At 40.8% G+C, this 20,235-nt stretch overlaps 1 protein-coding gene across 1 annotated transcript in view; it reads right to left on the reverse strand.

Moving 5' to 3' along the window:
- Positions 1–27: 27 nt before the first annotated feature.
- The window catches only part of LOC139421880 (integrin alpha-2-like), a 43,492-nt gene continuing 23,284 nt past the window's right edge, over positions 28–20,235 (reverse strand). The window contains exons 5-29 of the mRNA XM_071173008.1: positions 19,824–19,938; positions 19,543–19,670; positions 19,051–19,199; positions 18,504–18,654; positions 18,121–18,286; positions 17,835–17,908; positions 17,592–17,730; positions 17,182–17,327; positions 16,841–16,984; positions 14,915–15,118; positions 14,643–14,773; positions 13,877–14,040; positions 13,486–13,634; positions 11,364–11,474; positions 9,677–9,762; positions 6,526–6,667; positions 6,331–6,423; positions 6,143–6,219; positions 5,848–6,034; positions 5,624–5,734; positions 5,347–5,457; positions 2,757–2,870; positions 2,549–2,638; positions 2,227–2,343; positions 28–1,554 (exon numbers count right to left, since the gene is read on the reverse strand). Of these exons, the coding sequence (XP_071029109.1) occupies positions 1,459–1,554; positions 2,227–2,343; positions 2,549–2,638; positions 2,757–2,870; positions 5,347–5,457; positions 5,624–5,734; positions 5,848–6,034; positions 6,143–6,219; positions 6,331–6,423; positions 6,526–6,667; positions 9,677–9,762; positions 11,364–11,474; positions 13,486–13,634; positions 13,877–14,040; positions 14,643–14,773; positions 14,915–15,118; positions 16,841–16,984; positions 17,182–17,327; positions 17,592–17,730; positions 17,835–17,908; positions 18,121–18,286; positions 18,504–18,654; positions 19,051–19,199; positions 19,543–19,670; positions 19,824–19,938 (3,195 nt within the window). The 3' untranslated portion in view covers positions 28–1,458. The remainder of the gene's footprint in view (positions 1,555–2,226; positions 2,344–2,548; positions 2,639–2,756; positions 2,871–5,346; positions 5,458–5,623; positions 5,735–5,847; positions 6,035–6,142; positions 6,220–6,330; positions 6,424–6,525; positions 6,668–9,676; positions 9,763–11,363; positions 11,475–13,485; positions 13,635–13,876; positions 14,041–14,642; positions 14,774–14,914; positions 15,119–16,840; positions 16,985–17,181; positions 17,328–17,591; positions 17,731–17,834; positions 17,909–18,120; positions 18,287–18,503; positions 18,655–19,050; positions 19,200–19,542; positions 19,671–19,823; positions 19,939–20,235) is intronic.

Below are 20,235 nucleotides of genomic sequence, written 5' to 3' on the forward strand. Positions count from 1 at the left end.
CATTCACACCTTTATGTACGTAAAGTTTTAATGAAATAAAATTCCCCATCAGCATATTTACAACACAAAATCAAAAGTTTCAATGAACACAATAACGTTGTCATAAAAAAAATGAATGCTCGAAAATCGTAATGAAGGAAGTGGTATGTACCCTTTGAAAATACACCTGGAAAAATATCAGTGCAAAGATATATCTCATAAACATTATCTCAGAGAGTTTAGTCTCTGCTACTGTCTGTATCCTACAATTAATTAGTTGCTGTTGTTTCTCTCAGTCATGATACAATGACTGTACAAAATAAACGGATTAACCAGTAAGTGCTTCTAATATTGCATTTTCACCATAGCTATGTAGGGAATAAGTTAAACACTTGTTTAAGTGTTATGTTTTATCTATTGATAATAAAATATTTGAATGATACATATTTAATATAGAAACCACACAATAAATATACTTATTTTCTACACATTCAATAACTCTGCTTTGATTAATGTCACTACATTTTTACAAATAGTACAATGAATCAAATGTTACATTAATCTGATCTGAATACAGTGTATATTGTAAAGACAGCATCTTCACAGTGTCTCCCGAGGCAGTTGTATGGCTGGGGTAAATTATACAGCGTTGTCTCTGTAAAACAGTGACTGAGATACTCAAAGCCAGGAAGTGCCTTAGTGAAAGTAGAAAAGATGGGTTGTTGATGTTCTGTTATTATTTTGATATTCAAGTAAATTTCTTTCACAAATAAGGATGCCTCGGCATCAACATAATGCCAAACCCCTCCCACTGCAATGTAAAGCACCGAGAACGCCATATGCTAGCATATGAAAACATGCTATGATATGATAACGTCAATAATCTCTCATGTGTAAACTATTGTCTATATCCATTTGAAAGGCTGTTTACAGTATACTACTGTGCTTTTCAACAATTGATATCAATAATATCAATTGATATGACAAATTACTATACACAAGCTTCTTACTCAACAATAGGCCTCAACAATTCTGTGAACATATATAAAAAGGAATACCAGTACTGAAGTATGAATTCGGCCAGAAAAAATGCACTGTAGATAAATAACTTCCCTATGGAGGATCCAAGATGGCCGACATAACGGGGTCTTCGCTTGGAAGTGTTTGGTGGTGAGAGAATCATGTTACCTCCACTAATAAAATCTGTTGTCTCTTTGGTCCCAATCAAAACACACTCTCTAATACGCTCAAACAGTGTGTTTCTGTTCACTCCAAGCAATCGTTCACTCCACAACCAAAACCATGTTAAAGCCACCACCCAAACAGCCCCTTCCACTAACAAGCCATTTGCTCAATATGTAAGTACAAATCATGTTTGTTCAGTTTGTGTGTGGTTGTGGTTGTGGTCTTTGGTCATTGTGTTCTCAGTCTGTTGGCACATTGTGGTTTCTAAGATGGGATCTTTCCTGCGCCTGGTTCTCACGCTGCTGCGTTCTCCTGCAGGCCCTCAGTCTCCGCCTGGTCTTCATCAGTGTTTTTCATCAGCTGCTGGTACTTTCTCCTGAAGAAACCAAACTGGAAGGAGAGACAGAGAGAGACAGAGCGAGAGTGAGACAGAGGGAGAGAAAGGCACACAAACAGAAGATGTGAAGGAAGAATAAGAGATGACGTAGGAGTATTTCATATTTCACGTTTTTAATGGCACATACACAAGTGCCGTGAAATGCCTTTCTTGCAAGCTCCAAACCCAACAATGCCGTAATCAATATCAATGTAATACTAAAAATAACAAGGTAGAACACAAACACACGCTAAGCGATAAGAACACTATGAAGGGAGAAGCTACAGTGCCCTCCATAATAATTGAGACAGTGAAGCATTTATTTTCTTTTTTACATTTTGGCTCTATACTCCAAAAGTTTGGATTTGAAATCAAACAATGACCATGAGGTTAAAGTGCAGACAAATCCAAACCTTTGGCCAAAATTTAAAAAAATGCTTCACTGTTCCAATAATTACGGAGAGCGCTGTATATACAGAGTCAGTTCTAATACCATATTTACAATGTGGAGGGATACTGGCGTGATGGAGGTAAATGTATAAGGGATAAGGTGATAAGGTGACTAGACTGGAGTGATAGAGGTAAGGATAGCTGGTCTAGTTAGGATAGCTCAGAGCTTCTGCTATTTTTCAGTAGTTCAGTATAAGAGAGTTTTACATCATAAAGTGCAAAAGACTGGCACATACCTTCCAAAGCAGGCCAATGACGAGAGCCAATAGAAGCAGGCCTCCAATCACACTGCCCACAATAACGCCTACAGGGATCTCCCCTTTCACCCCTGGTTTACTGATGGTGACGCCAACCTGCAGACAGGTCAGGAGACAGATGACAGTGTTCAGGAGAAGACGGGATGTTTCACACCAGCAGTCAGGCAATACAACGAGTGTAGCTGTTAATATGCTGGTCATCTAAACACATTGAACTTGTACAAATGAACAAACTCTGCCTGGACATCAGAGATATAACATTAAAGTGTATTGAGAAGTACTTTATGTATTAGTCCTGTACCGTCAGGTGCTTGTGAGAGATGACCAGCAGTTCAGGTTGGGAAGTCTCTATCTCTGTGCTCACAGTCAGCACAGTGGACTGGAATGAGGACTGCTCAAAGACAACACAAGAGGAGGACTAATGAGGTGATGTCTGGACACCATTAAAGAGGAGGAGAAGCAAGCATGTAAACAATGTGGAACAGACAAATTTGTCTGTCTATACTTACAGCAGCAAAGGTACCATTCCATATCCGTGTGGTCACGTTCACAAAGAAATCACTCATCATCCCCATGTCTTTCAGGACACATTTCATAGGCTGGCACTTGGCTGTCTTACAGTTCTGGAAGAATCCGAAAACAATGGATGGGTCATTCCTACCATGCAGTGCCTTTTCTGTCCCGAGGAAATACCACTTCTTATTTAGTGTAAAATGTGGAGTACAAAAGGCTTTAAATATAAGGTCAGGTGTCCTTTACCTTAAAACAACAAAAAAAATATGGATCTTGAAAGGGATTTCTCTGCATTTTGAACACTTTGTTTCAGTAGATGTAGGTGTTTTTGCCATGTCCTCCGGTGTAATTCATCAACTTCCACAAGAAAGCCTTAAAGTAATAGCATAATTAAAATCTTTCTTCATTATTTTATAGCCCTATTTAAATTCTCTCTCATCAATGTTTTTTTTCCTCATGATTATTGTATTTATTATTATTTTATTTAAGATTTTCTGAGTGTCCCTGATATCCCTTTCCACCCTGTTAGTTTGTTTTAATTCTCCATCTAAGAAAACAACCCCTTCCTACAATGACACCACATTCAGGAAGTGTCATCATTTATTTGGTGGGAAAACAATAGTGCAAAGCTACATAAATGTAAACATTCAGCTTTATCTATTCTTCCATGTTTCATGTTGTTAGTCTGTATGTCCCACTCATACATTTCCACCCTGCTAGGCTTAATTATAGAGAAAAATCAACAACATTTCAAAATGTTAAAATATGTTTGATAGAGAAGTTAAAATCCTGTTCAAGTGTTCAACATTATGCTAGCTCGAACTTGCTTGCTCACAGAGCTATGGCTAATTTGAACAAAGATGGCATTGACAGACATGACAGCACTGCTTCTAGCTCCTAAGCAACTTTGCAGTATTTGTTTTTTTGTGTGTCATTTCTTGGCCATCACTAGCCGGCTACCACCTGGTAACTCAACCCTGCACCTTAGAGGCTAAATAAAATGCAAATTAATTACTTAAAAATCATACAATGTGATTTTCTGGATTTTTGTTTTAGATTCCGTCTCTCACAGTTGAAGTGTACCTATGATTAAAACAATTACAGACCTCTACATGCTTTGTAAGTAGGAAAACCTGCAAAATCGGGCAGTGTATCAAATACTTGTTCTCCCCACTGTACATGGAATCACTGGTCACTTTAATAATGGAACACTAGTCACTGTAATAATGTTACATACTGCTTTGCTCATCTCATATGTATATACTGTATTCTATTCTACTGTATTTTAGTCAATGCCACTCCGACATTGCTCGTCCTAAAATGTATATATTTCTTAATTCCATTCTATTACTTTTAGATTTGTGCTTATTGTTGTGAATTTGTAGATATTACTGCAATGCTGGAGCTTGGAACACAAGCATTTCGCTACACCCAAAATAACATCTGCTAAATGTGTGTATGTGACCAATAACATTTGATTTGGATTTGATTTGAATTTGGGCTCCAAATGTCCACCCTGTTAGGATTATGCACCTGACAGGTTATAAAAAGAACCTGAAAAAACAAATAAAGTGCCTGAGCTTGACCAAAATGTTTTTCAATATGTCCTTTTTTCTGATTAGAATGCTATTTTTCTTTTAAATATATATAATTTTTTCCTAAAAAGTTATGAGTTCCAAAAGGCACCGCATCGTAGGAATGACCCAGGTATGCATTCAGAGGATATCATTAGATGTAAAACTGTGAACCATCATAGGAATGACCCAGGTATGCATTCAGAGAATATCATTAGATGTAAAACTGTGAACCATCATAGGAATGACCCAGGTATGCATTCAGAGAATATCATTAGATGTAAAACTGTGAACCATCATAGGAATGACCCAGGTATGCATTCAGAGAATATCATTAGATGTAAAACTGTGAACCATCATAGGAATGACCCAGGTATGCATTCAGAGAATATCATTAGATGTAAAACTGTGAACCATCATAGGAATGACCCAGGTATGCATTCAGAGAATATCATTAGATGTAAAACTGTGAACCATCATAGGAATGACCCAGGTATGCATTCAGAGAATATCATTAGATGTAAAACTGTGAACCATCATAGGAATGACCCAGGTATGCATTCAGAGAATATCATTAGATGTAAAACTGTGAACCATCATAGGAATGACCCAGGTATGCATTCAGAGGAGATCATTAGATGTAAAACTGTGAACCATCGTAGGAATGACCCAGGTATGCATTCAGAGAATATCATTAGATGTAAAACTGTGAACCATCATAGGAATGACCCAGGTATGCATTCAGAGAATATCATTAGATGTAAAACTGTGAACCATCATAGGAATGACCCAGGTATGCATTCAGAGAATATCATTAGATGTAAAACTGTGAACCATCATAGGAATGACCCAGGTATGCATTCAGAGGATATCATTAGATGTAAAACTGTGAACCATCATAGGAATGACTCAGGTATGCATTCAGAGGAGATCATTAGATGTAAAACTGTGAACCTATCTTTGTCTCTCTCTGTCACAAACAATACACACAGGAATGCACACACAAACGCACCAGCTCCTCTGTGCTCATGAGGTTCTCCTTGGAGAAGGATGGTGTGTAAGGCTTCTCACTGATCTTCAGAGGATTGACGAGGCTGGCTACTTCACAGCTAACATCTCCAGCCTGCAGAACAACAAGAGGGCAACAGTCAATCTCTTTAAAATATAACTAAGTCCACCAGAAAGGTAATTCTTGCTAGATTCTCCCCCATCAAACCTGGGATTTGAACCAGCAACCCTGGGCCATGCCTAGTTATTTAGAAACAGGTTGACTGGTTATTTTTACTCACAGGTGCAGTGTTGACTCCTGTCACATACAGTAATGGGTTGCCTCCTGCTGTATCGCTGGGCAGTGAGACTGTGAGGTAGGCAATATTCACTGGGAAATTCCCTGTAGAAACCTGAACAGAAGAGAAAACACTTGTCTTACCATTTCTACCACAAGGGGGAAGTATTTTACCACAGACTGACTGACACATAATGACGGTGTACCTGGTTGTGCATTATTTCTCACCTTCAGAGAGAATTTTAACTCAGGACCGATGTCATTGAAAGTATTCACTGTGGTCTTCACCTCATTGTCCATGTCAACCACGTAGAAATTGAGATTTGCTTCCCTGGAGAGAGCGATCTCTGAATCATAGTGGACAGGGATGGAGATAGAGGCGTGGTTGTCTGAGGGGTTCACCTCTGTGCTGTCACTGTAATAAGCACATGTAATCAATCAATCAGTCATGTAACAGAAGATCCATAGGACTAAGAGAGATTACTATGTGATCAACAAACAAGCAAGTTCTGTGTACTCCTACCTTAGAGCTTCAAAGCTCACGTCGGCTTCGGTCTGCAGTTGATTCAGGTTGAAGTCAAAGTTGATTACGAATGTCACCTGCAGGGAACAGATGTGTATTGTTTAGGAAACGACAACACTGGCTGACAAGGAAAGAGAGAGAGACCTACACACACGCCCATAGTTTTTCGTTTTGTCGTCAGGTCTTACCTCCTGGTTCTTCCTTAAAGCTGGGTATCCCACCTGGCACGAGAGGCTGCGAGTCTCTCGGGTGGAGCTACACTTCACCTCTGTTTCATCACTCTGAAATGAATCCCACAATTTTAGGGAATGTTTACTGATAAATATGCAAATAGTCATCCTATAGTGGGTGTCGTGCTAAAAATCAAAGAGGCTGATCCATACTGGAGGAGTGATGGAGGCGTAGAAGAGGTTTTTGGAGTATGTGGCCATGACTCGGGTGTTGTACGCATTCTCCTTCTTGTTGGTCACAGACACAGTGAAGGACAGCCTCTTGTTCTTAAAGCTGACCAACATCTTAGATGAGCTGCAAAACACAACACTAATTTTACTCAAAACAATACAGAGGGGATAAGAATGAATGTTAAAATATACCTGCAGTATGTGAGTGGGATTGTTCCAGTGCTTTGTAATGAAGACACTATGTTATGATGGGGTGAGATTGTAATGAAGACACTATATTATGATGGGGTGAGATTGTAATGAAGACACTATGTTATGATGGGGTGGGACTGTTTCAGTGGTTTGTAATGAAGACACTATATTATGATGGGGTGAGATTGTAATGAAGACACTATGTTATGATGGGGTGAGATTGTAATGAAGACACTATGTTATGATGGGGTGAGATTGTAATGAAGACACTATGTTATGATGGGGTGAGATTGTAATGAAGACACTATATTATGATGGGGTGAGATTGTAATGAAGACACTATATTATGATGGGGTGAGATTGTAATGAAGACACTATGTTATGATGGGGTGAGATTGTAATGAAGACACTATATTATGATGGGGTGAGATTGTAATGAAGACACTATATTATGATGGGGTGGGACTGTTTCAGTGCTTTGTAATGAAGACACTATATTATGATGGGGTGGGACTGTTTCAGTGCTTTGTAATGAAGACACTATGTTATGATGGGGTGAGATTGTAATGAAGACACAATATTATGATGGGGTGAGATTGTAATGAAGACACTATATTATGATGGGGTGGGACTGTTTCAGTGCTTTGTAATGAAGACACTATATTATGATGGGGTGAGATTGTAATGAAGACACAATATTATGATAGGGTGAGATTGTAATGAAGACACTATATTATGATGGGGTGAGATTGTAATGAAGACACTATATTATGATGGGGTGAGACTGTTTCAGTGCTTTGTAATGAAGACACTATATTATGATGGGGTGAGATTGTAATGAAGACACTATATTATGATGGGGTGAGATTGTAATGAAGACACTATATTATGATGGGGTGAGATTGTAATGAAGACACTATATTATGATGGGGTGAGATTGTAATGAAGACACTATATTATGATGGGGTGAGATTGTAATGAAGACACTATATTATGATGGGGTGGGACTGTTTCAGTGCTTTGTAATGAAGACACTATGTTATGATGGGGTGAGATTGTAATGAAGACACAATATTATGATGGGGTGAGATTGTAATGAAGACACTATATTATGATGGGGTGAGATTGTAATGAAGACACTATATTATGATGGGGTGAGATTGTAATGAAGACACTATATTATGATGGGGTGAGACTGTTTCAGTGCTTTGTAATGAAGACACTATATTATGATGGGGTGAGATTGTAATGAAGACACTATATTATGATGGGGTGAGATTGTAATGAAGACACTATATTATGATGGGGTGAGACTGTTTCAGTGCTTTGTAATGAAGACACTATATTATGATGGGGTGAGATTGTAATGAAGACACTATATTATGATGTGGTGAGATTGTAATGAAGACACTATATTATGATGGGGTGAGATTGTAATGAAGACACTATGTTATGATGGGGTGAGATTGTAATGAAGACACTATATTATGATGGGGTGAGATTGTAATGAAGACACTATATTATGATGGGGTGAGATTGTAATGAAGACACTATGTTATGATGGGGTGAGATTGTAATGAAGACACTATATTATGATGGGGTGAGATTGTAATGAAGACACTATATTATGATGGGGTGAGATTGTAATGAAGACACTATATTATGATGGGGTGAGATTGTAATGAAGACACTATGTTATGATGGGGTGAGATTGTAATGAAGACACTATATTATGATGGGGTGAGATTGTAATGAAGACACTATATTATGATGGGGTGAGACTGTTTCAGTGCTTTGTAATGAAGACACTATATTATGATGGGGTGGGACTGTCTGGCCTGTAATGTCTGTCTGTCTGGTCTGTAATGCCTGTCAGTCTGTAATGTCTGTCTGTCTGTAATGTCTGTAATGTCTGTCTGGTCTGTAATGTCTGTCTGTAATGTCTGTGCTGTCTGTATGTCTGGTCTGTAATGTCTGTCTGGTCTGTAATGTCTGTCTGTCTGGTCTGTAATGTCTGTCTGTAATGTCTGTATGGTCTGTAATGTCTGTCTGTCTGTAATGTCTGTCTGTAATGTCTGGTCTGTAATGTATGTCTGTCTGGTCTGTAATGTCTGTCTGTTTGGTCTGTAATGTCTGTCTGTCTGTAATGTCTGTCTGGTCTGTAATGTCTGTCTGTCTGGTCTGTAATGTCTGTCTGTCTGTCTGTCTGTCTGTCTGTCTGTACTGTCTGTCTGTACTGTGTGTCTGTAATGTCTGTCTGTCTGGTCTGTAATGTCTGCCTGTCTGTCTGTCTGTCTGTCTGTCTGTCTGTCTGTCTGTCTGTCTGTCTGTACTGTGTGTCTGTACTGTGGGTCTGTACTGTGTGTCTGTACTGTGGGTCTGTACTGTGTGTCTGTTACTGACTCGCTGGGATTCAAACAAATCGCACTGCACTTAAATTAACTGTTAAAGGTAATTATGTTTGAGCCGACATCCATAGTGTTTACTGTCAATGCTATCACGTCAGGGAAATTGATTTTAAAAGTCAAGTTCAGTGCAATGTTGCTACATTGTGGTGTGTTTGAATCATGGCCTCTGTCTTTCAACTTATGAAACTATCTGGATTTATTTTCTTTATCCAGCAAGGCGTGATAGAGGAAGTTTATTCTCACTAAAGCAGACCAGCAGAACAGAAAATTACTTATTTGTCCGGTCCCACAGACAAACATTTTGGAATACTGTGTTTGCTATTCATGAGATCTTATAGGGAGTGCTAATTTCTGATTGTTTATTTCACTTTTGTTTGTTGTGTTTCACAAGCATTGGCAATGTAAACATTTGTTTCCGCTATGCCAATAAAGGCCATTTGAATTGAATTGATTTAGGTTTAAGGTAGCCTGCACCACTGAGCGCCGTGTTCATTATGGATTTATTATGCTGGATTGAGAGTGTCAGATCTCACCTGGGAATCATCTCTCCTTTCTTGACGTTCAAGAGCAGGTCACTCTCACACAGCTCATCAGAGCCACAGTCTTTGGAGAATGGGATCTGTGTTAAGAGAGACATGACACTCTGTTTAAGGGTTGAATTGGGAATTCAGATGTGGAGGTGCCCTATCCCAGTTCTACATCCCAGTTCAACTCTAACCCCAGCCTCAACCACAACCCTAATCCTAGCCCTAACCCTACCCCTAACCCTAACCCTAGCCCTAGCCTCAACCTCAACCCCAACCCTAACCCCAGCCTCAACCACAACCCTAGCCCTAACCCTATCCTCAACCACAACCCTAACCCTAGCCTCAACCACAAACCTAGCCCTAAACCTAGCCTCAACCACAACCACAACCCTAACCCTAGCCTCAACCACAACCCTAGCCCTAACCCTAGCCCCAACCACAACCCTAACCCTAGCCTCAACCACAACCCTAGCCCTAACCCTAACCCTAACCCTAACCCTAGCCCTAGCCTCAACCTCAACCCCAACCCTAACCCCAGCCTCAACCACAACCCTAGCCCTAACCCTATCCTCAACCACAACCCTAACCCTAGCCTCAACCACAAACCTAGCCCTAAACCTAGCCTCAACCACAACCACAACACTAACCCTAGCCTCAACCACAACCCTAGCCCTAACCCTAGCCTTAACCACAACCCTAACCCTAGCCTCAACCACAACCCTAACCCTAGCCTAAACCACAACCCTAGCCCTAACCCTAGCCTCAACCACAACCCGAGCCCTAACCCTAGCCTTAACCACAACCCTAACCCTAGCCTTAACCACAACCCTAGCCCTAACCCTAGCCTCAACCACAACCCTAGCCCTAACCCTAGCCCCAACCACAACCCTAACCCTAGCCTCAACCACAACCCTAGCCCTAACCCTAGCCTCAACCACAACCCTAGCCCTGAACCTAGACTCAACCACAACCCTAGCCCTAACCCTAGACTCAACCACAACTCTAGCCCTAACCCTATCCTCAACCACAACCCTAACCCTAGCCTCAACCACGACCCTAGCCCTAAACCTAGCCTCAACCACAACCACAACCCTAACCCTAGCCTCAACCACAACCCTAGCCCTAACCCTAGCCTTAACCACAACCCTAACCCTAGCCTCAACCACAACCCTAACCCTAACACTAATCCTAACCCTAGCTCTAAACCTAACCCTAACCCTAGCCTCAACCACAACCCTAACCCTAGCCCTAACCCTAGCCCTAACGCTAACCCTAACCCTAGCCCCAACCCTAACCCTAACCCTAGCCCTAGCCTTAACCACAACCCTAACCCTAGCCTCAACCACAACCTTAACCCTAACACTATCCCTAACCCTAACCCTAACCCTAGCCCTGCACTAACACATAAAGCACAGATACTACCATCAATAGACATTTAAGCAACTGCCAATAGCGTGCAAAGCTGTCATCAAGGCACAGGGTGGCAACTTTGAAGAATCTCAAATATAAAATGTTTTGATTTGTTTAACACTTTTTTGTTTACTACATTATTCCATATGTGTTATTTCTTCACTATTATTCTACAATGTAGAAAATAGTAAAACAATAAAATAAAGAAAAACCCTGGAATGAGTAGGAGTGTCCATACTTTATACTGGAACTGTATACTCTATCACATATTATTGAAACTCACAAAGAACTCCCATGAAGTAGGACGGAGGACATCTAGAACAGGACTGGAGTCTGGGTCATGCAGAGCGATGTCCACACGCAGACCGATGGAGCTCACAAAGTCAGGGGCCTCCTGTCAGACAATAAGATAGGATTTATTTGATTTGTTTAATTCATTTGACTGGGAACATGTGCAACACAACAAACATTGTACAACATTTTAGTTACATACTGTACATAGCTAATTCTCTACAGGATCAGAGCTTAGTAACATTTTTGGAATTGTATAAGGAAAACCACATGAGAATACAGCAATGTAGTGTACTTTATATCCCTTTTAATGTTTATACCTACATGTAAATATTAGTCTTGGCAATGTTCCTCAAATAATAATATATTTATTTTTAAAGAGATTGATATATTAATGACATGTACCAATTGATTCTTGAAGAATATAACTTATAAATGCCTCATGAGCTTAGTTCAACTGTCGTACCCCATCAGTACCTTAACTTCTTGGTGACTCGGCAGTATTGAGTAGCTTGGATGAATAAGGTGCCCAGAGTAAACTGTCTGCTACTCAGCCATAAAAGCTAGAATATGCATATAATTAGTATATTTGGATAGAAAACACTCTGAAGTTTCTAAAACTGTTTGAATGATGTCTGTGAGTATAATAGAACTCAAATGGCAGGCAAAAACCTGAGAAAAAATTGACGTTTTTCAACTAATTCCCTATTGAAGATACAGTGGGATATTGGTCATGTTGCACTTCCTAAGGCTTCCACTAGATGTCAACAGTCTTTAGAACCTTGTTTGATGCTTCTACTGTGAAGTGGGGCCGATTGAGAGGGGAATGAGTCCGGCAGAGAGGCACGAGCTCGTGACGCGCGGTCATGTGAGAGTTACCTCACGTTCCATTGCTTTTCTATAGACAAAGGAATCCTCCGGTTGGAACATTATTGAAGATTTATGTTAAAAACATCCTAAAGATTGATACTATACTTAGTTTGACATGTTTCTACGACCTGTAATATAACTTTTTTGACTTTTCGTTCGACCTTTCGGCTGGACATAAATTATGAACTTTATCGAACAAATCAAACATTTATTGTGGAACTGGGATTCCTGAGAGTGCATTCTGATGAAGATCATCAAAGGTAAGTGAATATTTATAATGCTATTTCTGACTAATGTTGACTACACAACATAGCGAATATCTCTTTGGCTGTTTTGGTCTCTGAGCGCCGTACTCAGATTATTGCATGTTGTGCTTTTTCCGTAAAGTTTTTTTAAAAATCTGACACAGCGGTTGCATTAAGGAGAAGTTTATCAGAAGTCCCATATATAATAGTTGTATTTTTTATCAATGTTTATTATGAGTATTTCTGTGAATTGATGTGGCTCTCTGCAAAATCATTGCATGTTTTGGAACTACTGAACATAACACGCCAATGTAAAATTAGATTTTTGGATATAAATATGCACTTTATCGAACAAAACATACATGTATTGTGTAACAAGTCATCTGATGAAGATCATCAAAGGTTAGTGATTAATTGTATCTATATTTAAGCTTTTTGTGACTCCTCTCTTTGGCTGGAAAAATGGCTGTGTTTTTCTGTGACTTGGTAGTGACCTAACATAATCGTTTGTAGTGCTTTCGCTGTAAAGCCTTTTTGAAGTCAGACACTGTGGCTGGATTAACGAGAATGTTATCTTTAAAATGGTGTAAAATACTTGTATGCTTGAGGAATTTTAATTTGGCGCCCTGCACTTTCACTGGCTGTTGGTGGGATGGGACGCTACCGTCCCGAATATCCCAGAGAGGTTAAACATAAGCTTGTTTTACTCCAATGTTTCTAAACAATGTAAATGTGAACAACAACTGTATAGCCTCAAAACATGGTTAAAACTATAATTGTTATATCATGGATTGGTCAGTCCTTGCATCCATAGCTCCAGCTATGAATTTGAGAGTGGTTATGCTTTGTTATTGTTTCAACTGCGGATTGCCCCTTTAAGTGTTGAAAGGATGCTTCCTCCATTCAAAATGAACACAGTCATTCAATAAGAACTGATGAAGGAGGAAAACCAGACACACTTCATTCAGCAAACCATCATTTCATATTATCTTTTTTTACCTGAACAAAAACCTCATAGGTGTCACAGAGCTCCCTGGTGGAAACCCGGATGTCTTTCTGCAGGACTCTCTCCGAGTTACTGAACTGACCTCTGGAGGTGACACGAGACGACTGGAGATCAGCATCCAGGGTCAGGTTGTACCTGAGAGCTGAGGTGAGACGTAACAGAGGCAACAAGACACAATTAGAGGGCGCTAAGACCATTGCTATGATGTGAGAAGCCCCTGTAATACTGAACGTGGCCACTGATATGACAGTGACTGTGGAGAGGGGAAGGGAGAGGGAGAGGGCAAGAGAAGGAGAGAGCGAGAGAGAGAGAGGGGGAGAGAGAGGAAGTGGAAGAGAAGGAGAATGAGAGAGAGATAGATTGACGCAGGAAAGCAGGGCTTACCCACAGGTCCTACAGGTATCTTGGGCCTGAAGGTTGCACTGAAACAGACAGTGGTATTGAAGCAGGACACCAGCCTCCCACTGACCCTGCACGTCTTACTCAGGATGTTGACCTTGTCAGGGTTAAAGGTCGCCCTCGCTGTCACCACGGCCAGACCTCGAGACCTGGGAGAGGAACCGTCTACTGAGATTTCTTGTCATAATCCTAATCATTAAGTCATACTGTTGGAGTCGACTTTAGATTGGTTGATTGATTCATTCCTTTATTGGTTCATTGATTGGTTAATTGGTTGACTGACTGGTTGATTCATTCTTTAAATAATGATATAATGGACATCAACAGCTATGTAGAAGTGGTTAGCAGCAGTGTCAGACCCAGTGGGGAATGGACATTATTGTATTTCAGCTAGCTGTTCTGTTCTTCATATGGAGTGGGACGAGATAACAACACTCAATTAGTTTACACAGTTAATAGCAAGCTGTCCATGAGACAGCACATCTCCCTCAGTCAACTAAAACTTGAGGAGACAAGTATTGGATGTTTCTCTCACAACCTACTGTAATTCCATTGGTATGGTTTAGAGTTACTTTCACCCAAAATAAGTTGGCCAGCTGCTAAGAACAGCAGGCAACTTGAGTGGGACGTGTTGGAATTGTGGGAAACAAAATTCTATAGTTGGGGGGGGGGGGGGGGGGGGGGGGGGGGGGGGGGGGGGGGGGGGGGGGGGGTTAATACAAAGAAAAGAGAAGAAACTAGCAAATCTCACCAGAGCTGGACCACCTTCCCATAAGCCCCCACAGATACATCTGGGATGGTGTCATCGTTTAGGTCAGAGTTGGCGTCTAGGGACCGCCCAAAATACTTCAATGCAGGGTCCAGCTTGGAGCCCAGGATTCTCTGAAATGAACAGGATAAAAGATGATCTCACAACTGGATCTCACATCCAATGCTCCTGTTGACTGATTTCTAACAGCCTGAGCACCATCTGCATCATCAGCAGGTCTGTATTCAGAGGACAGTGTTGAGTCCTATCGCTACCTGAGAACACTGTGTCCTCAGTTTCTTCTTGTCCCCGTTGAAGACATAAATGACCCCCCTGTTGTTGTCTTCCAGCGGGGCTCCCACCACTACATCACTGTAACCATCCATGTTGAGGTCAGGCACCGCTGAGATGGACATCCCAAAACGAGCGTTGTCCGCCGGGGACGGACCCCTCAGGATCCCCTGGTCACTTAGGATGCCCTAGAAACACCAATGCAAAATCATTCATATTGAAAGGCTTTAGGAAGATGTGCCGGGCATTGTCATGAGAAAGCTTTGGGAGTAGGTTACAGTACCGTAGAGTAGAGTACAGTACCATAGAGTACAGTACAGTACATATAGTAGACTGCAGTAGGTTACAGTACCGTAGAGTACAGTATAGTAGAGTACAGTACAGTACATACAGTAGACTGCAGTAGGTTACAGTACCGTAGAGTAGAGTACAGTATAGTAGAGTAGAGTACAGTACATATAGTAGGTTACAGTACCGTAGAGTACAGTATAGTAGAGTAGAGTACAGTACATATAGTAGACTGCAGTAGGTTACAGTACCGTAGAGTAGAGTACAGTAGAGTAGAGTACAGTACCGTAGAGTATAGTACCGTAGAGTATAGTACAGTACATATAGTAGGTTACAGTACCGTAGAGTAGAGTACAGTATAGTAGAGTAGAGTACAGAACATATAGTATGTTACAGTACCGTAGAGTAGAGTACAGTATAGTAGAGTACAGTACAGTACATATAGAATGTTACAGTACCGTAGAGTAGAGTACAGTACCATAGAGTACAGTACAGTACATATAGTAGACTGCAGTAGGTTACAGTACCGTAGAGTAGAGTACAGTATAGTAGAGTAGAGTACAGTACATATAGTAGACTGCAGTAGGTTACAGTACTGTAGAGTAGAGTACAGTATAGTAGAGTACAGTATAGTACAGTACAGTACATATAGTAGGTAGTAGGTTACGGTATAGTAGAGAACAGTATAAAAAAAACATTGATTGAACCTTTATTTAACTAGGCAAGTCAGTTAAGAACAAATTCTTATTTACAATGACGGCCTACCAAAAGGCAAAAGGCTTCCTGCGGGGAAGGGGGCTGGGATAAAATAAAATAAATAAATAAAATATATAGGACAAAACACACATCACGACAAGAGAGACAACACTACATAAAGAGAGATCTAAGACAACAACATAGCATGACAGCAACACATGACAACACAGCATGGTAGCAACACAACATGACAACAACATGTTAGCAACACAACATGGCAGCAGCACAACATGGTAGCAGCACAAAACAGGGTACAAACATTGTTGGGCACAGAGAACAGCACAAAGGGCAAGAAGGTAGAGACAACAATACATCACACAAAGCAGCCACAACTGTCAGTAAGAGTGTCCATGATTGAGTTATTGAATGAAGAGTTTGAGATAAAACTGTCCAGTTTGAGTGTTTGTTGCAGCTTGTTCCAGTCGCTAGCTGCAGCGAACTGAAAAGACGAGTGACCCAGGGATGTGTGTGCTTTGGGGACCTTTAACAGAATGTGACTGGCAGAACGGGTGTTGTATGTGGAGGATGAGGGCTGCAGTAGATATCTCAGAGTATCTCAAAGTACAGTACAGTAGACTATAGTAGATTACAGTACAGTAGAGTACAGTAGAGTACAGTACAATACAGTACAATAGACTACAGTAGGTAACAGTACAGTAGAGTACAGTAGAGTAGACTACAGTAAGTTACAGTACTGTAGAGTACAGTACAGTAGACTACAGTAGGTTACAGTACAGTAGAGTACAGTACAGTAGACTACAGTAGGTTACAGTACAGTAGAGTACAGTAGGTTGCAGTAGAGTACAGTAGAGTACAGTACTGTAGAATACAGCACAGTGCAGTAGAGTGCAGTATGTGTGGCTTACCTTGGTGAAAGAGAGGAGATAGACCTTCCCAGTCTCCTTCTTCTGTTCATTCATGAACATGGGAGCGCCGACCAGCAGTATATCAGACACACCATCTTTATCCACATCCAGAGGACAGAGTACACTGCCATAGTAGGAGCCTATCTACAGAATAGAAAGCACATGGAACACACAGTATCTTCAGAGCCAGTGAGCAGAAACAAAGGATAACAACATTAACAAGTCAGATATGATAGATCACACATAGATAATAGAGAGAACAGAGATAATAGAAAGCTTTGACATCTATCACCAGAAAAAAGGTACATGCTCTTCTCTGTCAGCCAGTCCCACCCTAATACCTGATCTCCTCTCTGGGAGTCTATGACAGTGGGTTGTCCTTTGCTGTTGATGATGTACACTATGACCTGTCCAGTGTGGTTGGACCGAGGAGCGCCAGCCACGTAGTACTCCGTGCTGCCATCATTCAGCGTTGTCACAGAGTAGCCTGAACCGAACAGCCAAACAGAACATTATGGACTGATCTGTAACAATATCCAGTGCTAGAGGTTTTACTACCAGTCACACTGTAAATCAAGATATATTTAGTTTGAGCTCCAATAAACATTCAAATTGGCTTAGAAATTGTTGGAAAATCAAGAGGTGTAAGAATGGCTTGGTGCTGTATGATAAACCAACAATAAAATAGCACCGCTTAAAATGAAGATAAAGGAGCAAATATTGACTTGGAAAACATATCAAACTCACATACCTAAAAGTGAACTGTGGTTTCTGTCCTCTAGAATGTTCTCGAAGGCCGTCTTGGGGAAGATGTCTGATTTCTGAGGAGTGTAGTGAACCACAGTACCACTCCAGCCATAGGCCCCCACTGCACCCAGCATCATCATATTCTAGAACAAGTGGGAGAGAATGGCCTGTTTAAACATGCATAGTGGCTTACAGGTTGGAAATACATGTGGAGGTTTGTGTGATAGTATCCATAGCCCATACATACCTGCTTCTTGGTTTGGTGGGCACTGAAGCCCACTTGGGACATCTCCATCTGAAAATCACCCCCTTTCCCAGTACCTGTCTCTCGAGACAACACACAATGAAAAGATTAGTGGCTTTGTTTACTGTCCTGTACAGAGTAAGACTGCTACCTTCTTAAAAGATAACATGTCTTCAAGGTCCAGTCATATTGCTGGAATGTATATAGGTCGATATTTTTTCAATATGGATACAAATTTGACCTCTATAAAAAAAATCTGAATAAATGACTTTAGAAAACGGTAGTGTACCCTCTATATTGAAGATTCTGTCTCCCAGAGTTCCAGCGATCTCAAGCAGAGCTTCCTCAGCTGACACATTAAAGAAGTACCTGTCTGTCGGGGTACTGGCGATGGACTTGATCTCAGCAATCAGGTTTTTAGTGTCGATGTCATTCCTTATGTAATACCCGAGGACCTAGAAACATAATAAATAATGCATCTTAAAGTGTTTTATATTAGAATGAAAGGGACGATTAATCAAACATAAACATGTCATGTTATAAAGGGATCAAACAGTAAATGTTAATACCTCACACTCAACACTGTATACGTATGTATACCTATGTGCCTTTTGCTAAAGAGAAGACAAACCTAGATATATAAACGTCAAGCTAAATGTGATATTAACTTACAGCAATACCAAACCGGGTGATCTTCTCCTGCTCACACTTCCCGATGACGTCGTCTTTGAGGCCCTTGTCGTGAGACTCTCCATCCGTCACCACCACCATCACCTTGCTGGCTCCAGGTCGGGCACCGTTCGTAAGCAGGAACGCCTGCCGTCTGAGATGCACACTCAATAGGTGTCAAACAGCAACATCCATCTCAAACCCAAGTCAATAGCAATAAGCATAGCTTCTAAAACGCTTGTTCTGAACACATTTTATTGTGTTGGATTCCATTGAATTCCATTCTTACAAGTGTTGTATTCCTTTCTATTCTATTCAAGTGTTCCATTCTAACCCCCTCTTTGGGGGGTTTTCAGTTTGCAAATAGAGGTTCTAATCCTTTTGTTCAAGTCTTTTTATAAATATGTTGAGTCAACAGAGGCAGGATATGTTTATTTAGAATACATGAGGTCACGGTCACTTAAGGACCCATTGACTACCAGAAAACAAGAGGAAATTGCTGAGAATGTTGGCATTGCAGGCAGGGAAAGTGTTGCTCACTAAGACGCACCTGGCAAATTCAATGGCCCGGAAGGTGTTAGTCTCCAGGCCTGACTTCTGGGGTATGTTCGCTGCGGCCGCAATGATTGAGTCTTTGGTTTTGTAAGAGTTCAGATAGAATTCAAAATCCGGATCAACCGCGTACTGTATAATACTTACCTGAAAGCAAAAACATAAAGTCAACAAACAAACTGATAGGGACAAATGCATGTCATTTACTTGGGTCAGGATTCAATCCGACAGTGGGTTGTCGGCAATGCGGCTTTTAAAGGCAATTTCAAAATGAGACGAAATATGCATGGTTTATCTTGAATGAGATCTAGAACGCAGGAACATTGCCTTTAAAAGCTGCATTGTCGATTGCATCCGGCTTTTGACAATTCCTATAAATAAATGTCAGTCGTGGCATTTCATTCTACCTCATTCTACCTAGAAAGTATGTACAGAAATTATGTTGTACAGAAATTATGAACAGTACACTGATAACTGTGATCCCACTTACCTGAGTATTGTCAGGTCCAATATCCAAGTTCTCCAACAGTTTCTTGAGGAAAGCCACAACTGGTGGCCAGGGATATATACTGTTAGAGCCATCCAAGACAATAGCAATATCCATGGGACCCCCACAAGCTGGAAAGACGGTAGCCATGTATAACTCCAATTACAAAGGGGTGTTACATATGATATGTAGTAGGACTTCATTTGTACTTTTAATCAAAGGTGAAAACAATACAGAATTCTTATTCTAAAGATACACATGCAAAAATGATTGTGGACTCTTACTCTGAAGGGCAGGTGAGAAGGAAGACAGGGGGTTGAAGAGAGGGCTGACTTCTGCACAGATCCCTGGGTAGTAATATTGACTGCCACATTTCTGAGCCCACAGAGGTCCACATGTCTACCAGGAAAAGAAGACGCATGAGACAGACGGTAAAACATCCAAAACAACCTTTAGGCTATCAGCCAATCCCAAACGGATTGTCTAGAAGTTTTCCAACTGTACAATCAGATATAGGTTAAATCTGCTTACCATTAATACATTTTTAGGCTTAGGGTATCTAGGCTTAGGGTATCTAGGGTATCTAGGGTTAGGGTAGCTAGGGTTATGGTAGCTAGGGTTAGGATATCTAGGGTTAGGATATCTAGGGTTATGTTATCTAGGGTTATGGCATCTAGGGTTAGGGTATCTAGGGTT

Source organism: Oncorhynchus clarkii, chromosome 12 (assembly GCF_045791955.1).
Source record: "Oncorhynchus clarkii lewisi isolate Uvic-CL-2024 chromosome 12, UVic_Ocla_1.0, whole genome shotgun sequence".
NCBI lineage: Eukaryota > Metazoa > Chordata > Actinopteri > Salmoniformes > Salmonidae > Oncorhynchus > Oncorhynchus clarkii.